General features: G+C 43.6%; 1 protein-coding gene and 1 non-coding gene across 2 annotated transcripts in view; both read left to right on the forward strand.

Annotated features, from left to right (window-relative positions):
* Positions 1-1,429: 1,429 nt before the first annotated feature.
* The window catches only part of SCAMP1 (secretory carrier membrane protein 1), a 103,114-nt gene continuing 95,543 nt past the window's right edge, over positions 1,430-9,000 (forward strand). The window contains exon 1 of the mRNA XM_003785934.2: positions 1,430-1,663. Coding sequence (XP_003785982.1) covers positions 1,607-1,663 — 57 coding nt within the window. The 5' untranslated portion in view covers positions 1,430-1,606. The remainder of the gene's footprint in view (positions 1,664-9,000) is intronic.
* Positions 5,334-5,443, forward strand: LOC111723974. Its single transcript, XR_002772370.1, has one exon. It is a non-coding gene; the product is annotated as a U6 spliceosomal RNA (small nuclear RNA).

Raw genomic sequence — 9,000 nt, forward strand, 5'->3', positions numbered from 1 at the left:
CCTCTCAGCTGGCCACCCAGAAAGCAGCTGCTTTGCCATGTATTCTAACTTGGGTACTGTCCCAGGGAGAGTTTACAAATGTACTTTTGCCCATGTTTCTACTTAGTATTTTCACAGTGGTGAAAAAGCATCATTTCCTACATGACTTTACAATTTTACAAGGTCCCTAAAAGCCTAGGAAGAATAAAATCTAGACCTCTCCAATTCTTATATACCCACAAAGTTAAAATGATTCTGGGTCTTCCTTGCTTCATCTACGTGCTTTTCTGTTAGGACAGAAGTTAAACACAAACGGGGTGAGTGGTGCAATCTAAATAATTTCGGTAGGGGGCAAGGAACGGTACAAATGAACTTCTTACATACTTTTTTTTTTTCTTTTTTAAAATAATCTCAACTTTGGGGAAGAGAATAGAAAAAATTTGAAAGTGTATATTTTGCATCCAAGTACTCAAAGATAAACAAAAAATGAATACATTTTTGTCTTTCACCAACATTAACTTGAGGACCTTGATCTCTGGACTGGTGCTGTTGTAGGAAAACCAGACCCATGGGCCTCTTATTTCTAGGCAAAGGTTCCTTGTCCAAGTGTACCCTTCTCATGGGTCAGTCTGAATTGAGCTGGAGAAAGCAGGGAGTTTTTTACAGAAGCTGAAGCAAGCTTTAGTTTCAAGGTCCTAGGAAGTTAAGTTTCTACAAATCTTAAGAGCTGAGTCACCACGAGGAAGACTTTGCAGGAGTGTCCTTGGGCTCCAGTGAGAAGATTTTTGTTCAGACCTTACTTCTCCCAGGTATCCTCTTTCACTGCGACCCCTCCCCATTATGTCTGAAGAGGTAGCCATTTCACAGATTCTGGAAGATGGGTGCCCGGGCTGTACCCTGGTACTGAATCTCATCTCCTCCCAAACCTCCTTGTAACAAGTCCGGATCCACAGAGCCAAGGCTGCTCTCCGCGATTTAGCAGCAACTTTGAGTGGATGGCCCGGAAGCTGGAGTGCGGGATTCCCAGGTGGACTTGGGTAGGAAGCCCCTCCCCCATCGTTACTCCCGCAGATGCCAGCGGAGGGGTCTCTACAGCCGCACGTGGTGCGTGGTTTCATAGCCGCACCCCCTTCCCCCAGGTGTGTGCAGGGCTGCCTCCAACCTGGCGTGGGCACTCATTGTGCGTCTTCCCTTTTCACAAAATACCACCTCTTCCCTAAGTCACGCTCGGTCTCAGCCGATTTCAGGTCCAAGTTAAAACAAAGGCGTCCAAGCGGCCGCAGCGCTCCTCGGGAGGCGGACTCTGCCGCCAGCGGGGCGAGCTCAGGGCGCATCACCTCCGCGCCGGCTTCCCGGCTCCCTCCGCCCGGGGCCCTACGCGGGCGTAGCCAAAGCCCGGAGCGTGGGATCCAGGTCCGGAGGAAGAGGACGGGAACGGGAGCCGCGGCCGGGAGCCTGTCGCACCGGGCATGCTCAGTGGCGCGTCCGGCTGGGTGGCCCCGCGAGCTGCACCCGGATCTGTTCGGCGGCGGCGGCGGCGGCGACGTGAGCGCGCAGGGGGGCGGCGGCCTCGCCTTGTCTCTCTCTTCACGCCTGGGTCGGGTGGGTGACGCCAAGCGCCGGAGAGATGTCGGATTTCGACAGTAACCCATTTGCGGACCCGGATCTCAACAACCCCTTCAAGGTGAGCTTCGACCCCCGCATCTCCCGCCGCCGCGCCGCGTCGTTGTTTATGAGGACAGACGAGTTCCTTCGCGCCCCCTACGTCCGCCCCTTGGCTCCCCCTTGGCGAACCGGAGAGGGGCGCAGGGCCGCGGTACCCCATTTGGGGTCGCGCTTCGGCCCCTCGCGTCACCCGTTTGGGGTGGGACGTTCCCAGCTCCGTGTTAGGCTGCTCTTCCCTGAGTCCCCGACTGGTGGGGGTCGCGCTCTCACCGGGAGTGGGCCGTGCGCCTGGAGGGGTCCCGGCCCGCCCCTCGGGCGCGAGGAGAGCGACAAGCCGGGGCAGGTGGAGTCGTGGCTGGCCGGGCTGAGAGGTGGCGGAGCGGGGCCCGCCCTGGGGTGGGGTTGTCATGGGGACCCGAGGTGGCGGAGGCGACGGGCTGCGTGGGGTGATGGCAGAGGGCGGCGGAGGAGAAGGGGTGAGGGCACCAAGTATGCTGCAATTTAAAAAAAGGTTGTGGTTTTTATTTTTTAAACTTGTGTTGCACAAAATACCACCAGCGGCGCTGTCTTCTCTCCTCTGGGTTAGGCTGAGGTTGTGGGTATCAATATCAAAACAGAAGTTGAAAATAAACATATCTGGAAAACAATAGTGCACGTGGGCTTCATTCCTACCTAACTGTTCCTAGCAAGGTAAACGCTGGAATATTTTCCAAGCTCCTAATGCGTCACCAGTTCTTGGAGGATTCCATTTCCTACTTGAGCTGCTTTCCTTCTTGAGGTCGACCTTATTATCAACCCCAGCTGGTGCAGAAACGCACAGGAAGGTGGCAGAGGTGTTCATAATCTGCACTTAAATTAATGGACCCCCCAAATAGCTCTTTTTAAAAAAGTGCTCTGGATTTTATAATGATCATAACTGTTTAAAAGTAATTTGTTTCCAACCAACTTTGTTGGTTAAAGTTGTTTCTTAATCTGTCTTGGCCAAGTGAAATAGTAACTTTAAGAGTCATACAGAATGAAAACAGTAACTCTAATTTGTGGTCACCCAAGTGTCGCTTCTGGCTTGTTGCGTTTACATCTCTTAGTAAGCACCCTGGAAGAGTAAAAATGTTCCTGTTTTATGAAATGCCTGATAATTTCATGGAGGATTATTTCAATGAAATGATCCTGATTATTGACAGCTTGATTCAGTTTGAGGAAGTGTAGACTAGGCTCAGTCACAATTTCATTGTTCCTAATATCACTTAAGAAGATTTAGTACAACTGGTCTATACTTCTAAGGTTTTTACAAATGATATAGTTGCATTTAAAGAAGACTATTTTTCCACAAAGTTGTGTTTCAGTTACTGTTGGACTTGCATGTGTAGAAAATCAGGTTATTTTTATATATATATTTTTGAGACAGCGTCTTACTGGGGTTGAGTGCTGTGGCATCATCATAGCTCACAGCAACCTCAAACTCGTGGGCTCAGGTGATCCTCATGCCTCAGCTTTCCCAGTTGCTTAGTACTACAGGTGCCTGCCACTACTGGCTAATTTTTTCTGTTTTAGGAGAGATGAGGTCTCTTGTTCAGGCTGGTCTTCAACTCTTGAATTCAAGCACTCTGCCCTCCTCAGCCTCACAGCGCTAGGATCACAGGCCTGAGCCACTGAGCCTGGCCAAAATCAGGTTATTTTCAAACCATAGATTTCTAAAGAGATATTTCATAAATTGCTCAATGAGTTATTTTAAAGTATTTTAAAGGTATAACAGTGTAACATCAGGAACCTTTGGGTTTTTTTCCAATTCGGGTAATTCAGTGAAACTGTAATTTAGCATCTGACAATTTGGCTGTTTCTGTTTGGTCATTCTTTTTCATGGCTTCATTTCTTATAAGCTGGTTCTCTTGTTAGGGCAAGACATTGTCTTCTTAGCCCTGACTGCCTTTTGTGACATCAAATGTTGCCGTGACACTTTCCTCTTCTGTTGCTGTAGTAATTTTAAAATTACTGCCAAAAGTAGTTTTAAGTCTTCATTCATTGTGAAGTAAAATTTTAAACTTTTTTTGTTTTTTTATAAGTGGATGCACTCAAAGGACAGTGATTATTCAAGATCCTTTAGGGATGGATTGTTTAGGTCTAAGGAAGACTTGATCACACACTTAAACGCCTGCTTATCTTGCTGTTCCACACTGTCAATGAGTCTGATCCTTTACTTTCCATCTGTGTCCTGCTGTCCTTCCTTTTCTCACAAAAAAAGTTTCACATCTATACTGTATTTTTCTCTCTTTTGTACTTTTGCTTTCTTCTATGCAAATGTGATTTTTGAAATACTCTTACTATTTTTTTGTTGTTGTTGCAGTTTGGCCGGGGCCAGGTGCCCTACTCACTGAGCCACAGGCACTGTCAGTGATACTCTAACTTAAATATAAAAGTTTCCTAGACTCATCTTTGGGTTACCTTCTGATCTTCTTTCTTTTCAAATCTGTTCTTATTTTCAAGTATATAATGTATCACATTTGGTAAACGTGACAATTTCTTTTTTATTAAATTCTATTTAGTTTCTATTGTTTTTTTGTTTTTTAATATTTCTTTTCCATTATTTTTATCTTGGGAATGCTTTTGCAAGCATCTTTATTTGAGGCTTGTCATAGAAATCATTTCTGAGTATAATCTCTTTAGATTAATATAATCACAGTGGTTTACTTTATTGTAAAAATTATTTGTCAATTTCAACATTTTTTAAGGCCCTGCTTTATTCTGGTGGTTGTGCTAGGCTTAGTGAATGGGTTTTTTTTTTTTTTTTTCATTTTTGTTTTTTTGACAGTCTCCCTCTGTCTCCCTGGGTAGACTGCCATGGCGTCATAGTTCACAGCAACCTCCAGCTCTTGGGCTCAACTGATCTTGCCTCAGCCTCCCAAGTAGCTGGGACTATAGGGGCCCACTACAATGTTTGGCTGTGATTAGAGACGGGGTCTCCCTCTTGCTCAGGCTGGTCTGAAACTCCTGAGCTTAGGTGATCCACCTGTCTGGGCCTCCCAAAGTGCTAAGATTGCAGGCATGAGCCACCGTGCCCTGCTGTAGTGAATGGTTTTATGCAATTTGAATGGTTTTCCTTGTGCATTAAGAAACTTGAATTACTGTCAATTCTGTAGTAATCCAGAGAAAGTAGATTATTAACTATATGGAAGTTTCTGAGACTCCACTTTTGAATTATTAAAATGTGATTTTAAAAGTAGAGAGGAAAAGTATTTTCTACATAGTCAATATTCATTTATTGAATAATTGCTGAATGTTCCTGTTCTTTTTGGTTTATTCACTCCACAGATACGGAAGAAATACATGTATCCTTATGGATATTAGTCTACATGGAGACAGATATGTTTGGAAACTGAAATAAAAGTTCAGTGGCCAGTAGATGTGAGAAATTTAGACTCTTACAAGTCTGTATAAGAGTATATGATTAAGTGCCAGAATGAGTGCAGTTCGCTTATAGGAAGGAGAAATTAATAAGTTGTCGGAAAATCTTCATGCCTTCTCATATGCTTTTGTATATTAATATGATTATTGAATTAGAAAGTTCATTATGGAAAAATATTTAACTTAATGTAACTTAAAATTTGAGACAAGTCAAAATTTCAGAGTTGAAGTTTAAATCTTAAAATATATTTAGTCAAATGTCTTTTCATGGATTAAGAAAACAAAGCCCTGAGCTCACTTTAGCAGCACATACACTAAAATTGGACACGATGCAGAGAAAATTAGCATGGCCCCAGCACAAGGGCAACACAGGCAAATTCATGAAGTGTTCTACATTTGAATTTTCTTTACAATCAGTGAATGTTTCATTAAAAACATTAAAAAACAAAGAGACTGACTTGCTCATTTGTCTTACGCTCATTCGTAGGTAGTGTGAAACTGGCCTTAGAACTTAGATCTCCTGATTCTTAGTCCATTGCTGTATGTGCTGTATGTGCTTCCTGGATGCATTTTTTTTTTTTTTTTGAGACAGAGTCTCACTTTGTTGCCCTTGGTAGAGTGCTGTGGCATCACAGCTCCCAGCAACCTCTAGCACTTGGGCTTAGGCAATTCTCTTGTCTCAGCCTCCTGAGTAGCTGGGACTACAGGCGTTTGCCACAACGCCCGGCTATTTTTTGTTACAGTTTGGCGGAGGCTGGGTTTGAACCCACCACTCTTGATATATGGGGCCGGTGCCCTAGTCATTGAGCTACAGGCATTGCCCCTGGATGCATTTTTGACACCAAAATTCTTGCTTTGAATTGGAAACTTAGAGTTGAGGCTCTTGTGCTTGTGGAGAGGCAGCAGAAGGTAAGATCGCAAAGTTTTGATCCAAGAATTAAAGACCTAGGTTGGATCCTGACTTTCTCATTAACCGGCTGCAAGACTTGGAAAGTTACTTAACCTCTTTAAGCCTCAGTTTACTACTTTTTAAAAAATTTTAGATCAGTGTGAGAGTACCAACAATTAGATTACAGTGTTTGCATTTGTTAGGAAGAGTCTGTGTTGTAGTTGTCCTGTACCCAAAAGGCGTGCCATATACCCTTATATGGACACAAAGTAGCATTCACTGTTCTGTAAAAGAGAATAGTTAGGCCAGGCACAATGGCCCACGACAGTAATCCTAACATTCTGGAAGGCTGAGGGAGGGAGCTTGGGAGTTAAAGACCAGCCTGAGCAACAGCAAGACCCTGTCTCTATTATAAATTGAAAAAGTACTTTGGCATTGTGATGGGCACCTGTAGTCCCAGCTACTTGGGAGGCTGAGGCAAGAGGGTTGCTTAAGCCCGAGAATTTGAGGAGGTTGTAAGTTACCACACTATGGCACTCTACCCACGATGGCAGAGTAAGTCTCAAAAATAAATGAAAAGGATGTTGCATTCTTCATAGGGTTGCTAATAGGATTAGGTGATGATACATTTAGCATGTAATAAGTACTCAATGCATAGTGACTTTCAAAGGTACAAGTTTTTAATATTAAATTTAATTATGTTAACGACAGTATTCTCAGTTAAAAAGTTGGTAAAATTACTGTTTCTTTTGGGTCTTCTGGAGATCTAGTAGAAGCTGTTTGGCTGATCATAGTAAAGGAATCTAAGCTAAAAATAAGCCTAGCTGATCCTGCTAGATAGACGAAGGTTGTTTGAATTCTCATGCTTTGTCACTGCGCGTAGTTCTTCCATGATAAAAGGACTCCATATTAAAATGGAGCAAAAATTGACTCAAAATTGAGTGTTCAATTTTTTTGGCCTCAAAAGTGAATTCTACTTCATTTAAATCTTTTAGAAATGGCCTAAAATTAAGCATCCTCACTTATGTTACTAACTTGTGATTGTAGTGGCGTTCTAAAAGTTTAATTGAAGTTGAAAATTAAAAAGCTTGCCACTAAAAAGTGACCCATAATTCAAGTATGTTATTTATCTTAGTTTGGGCTGTGATAACAAAATACAGTATCCGACACTGGGTAATTTATAAATAATAGAAATTTATTGCTTACCATTCTAGAGACTTGAAAGTCCAAGGTGCCAGGAGCTTCAGTATCTAGTGAAAGCCTGTTCCTCATAGATGGCACCTTCTCACATGTTTGTCCTCACATGATAGAAGGGGATGGCAGTGCTCTGCGACCTCATTTATAAGTGTTTTTTTTTTTTTTTTTTTTTTTTTTGAGACAGAGCCTCAAGCTGTCCCCCTGGGTAGAGTGCCGTGGCATTACAGCTCACAGCAACCTCCAACTCCTGGGCTCAAGCGAGTCTCTTGCCTCCGCCTCCCAAGTAGCTGGGACCGCAGGCGCCCGCCACAACGCCCGGCTATTTTTTGGTTGCAGCCGTCATTGTTGTTTGGCAGGTCCGGGCTGGGGATTCGAACCCGCCACCTTAGGTGTACGTGGCTGACGCCTTAGCCGGTTGAGCTATAGGCGCCGAGCCATTTATAAGTGTTTTAATCTCATTCTTTGGAGCAGAGTGCTAATGACTTAATCACTTATGAAAGGCTCCATCTTCTATTATCATCCTGGTGATTGTCAACCTGTGATTTTTGAGGGAACACAAACATTGAGATCAAAGCACCATGTTTTTGTTTTTGAGTCTTGAGATTATATGGCACTAGGAAGGGATTCCTAGAATGTCCTTTGTGATACTCAACACTTTGAAAACTATCTTTTAATGTTGATCTAGGACATAGTAATTGCAGTTTATAGTTTGTGGTATAACATTCATGTTGGCTGAATGAGTTTCTGCTCTTTTTTTAGGTTAGTTTTTTTTTTTTTTTTTTTTGAGATGGAGTCTCACTTGTCGCCCTTGATAGTCATAGCTGGCAGCAAACTCAAACTCCTGGGCTTAAGCAATTGTCTTGCCTCAGCCTCCAAAGTAGCTGGGACTATAGGCACCTGCCACAACCGTCAACTATTTTTAGAGACAAGGTCTCGCTCTGGCTGAGGCTTGTCTGGAACCTCTGAGCTCAGGCAGTCCACCCGTCTTGAACTCCCAAGTGCTGGGATTACAGGTGTGAGCCATTGCACCTGGCCAAGGTTAGTATTTTTTAAAAGCGTGTGTTAAGCTGCTAATTATATTTCATCAATAGATGCCATCCTTTGTAAGATGCACCATTCTTTTATTTATCATTGTCACACCTGTTGCTATGTAACAATCCAAAAATATAGTGGCTTAAAATAAAAATTATCTGCTCCAGGATTCTGTTACTTGAGGTAGGCAGTTTTTTTTCTTTCTTTTTTGAGACAGAGACTCAAGCTGTCACCCTGGATAGAGTGCTGGGGTGTCATAGCTCACAGCAACCTCCAACTCGGGCTGAAGCGATCCACTTGTCTCAGTTTTTCTATTTTTAGTTAGAGATGGGGGTCTCGCTTTTTGCTCAGGTTGGTTTCCAACTCGTGAGCTCAAGCAATCCACCTGCCTTGGCCTCCCAGATTGCTAAAGATTACAGGTGTGAGCCACGGCACCTGGCTGGCAGTTTTTGTTTTATTTTTTAATGTTCTTATCTGAAGCTACCTGAGTGGCTTCATTGGCACTTGACAGCTTGACGGGGATTGGATGGTTTAGCAGGGGTCCTTAAACTTTTTAAACAGGGGGCCAGTTCACTGTTCCTCAGAGTGTTGGAGGGCCGGACTGCAGGCCCCGGGATGAGTTGCCTGCTAAGCAGGACAGGCAGCAGCGGCAATAACACCCGGCGACCTGGATAAATGTCCTAGGCAGGCTGCATGTGGCCTGCGGGCCATAGTTTGAGGATGCTTGGTTTAAGGTGCCATCACTTATATGCTTCTTGATGAACTAGAGTATTAATGGGGGCAGCAATTGGTTATTTTTCATGTTTCCTCTTTACTAGTAATAACCTTTTTTTTTTTTT

The sequence above is a fragment of the Otolemur garnettii genome, unplaced genomic scaffold (assembly GCF_000181295.1).
Source record: "Otolemur garnettii isolate 467f Iridium unplaced genomic scaffold, OtoGar3 scaffold00017, whole genome shotgun sequence".
Lineage (NCBI taxonomy): Eukaryota > Metazoa > Chordata > Mammalia > Primates > Galagidae > Otolemur > Otolemur garnettii.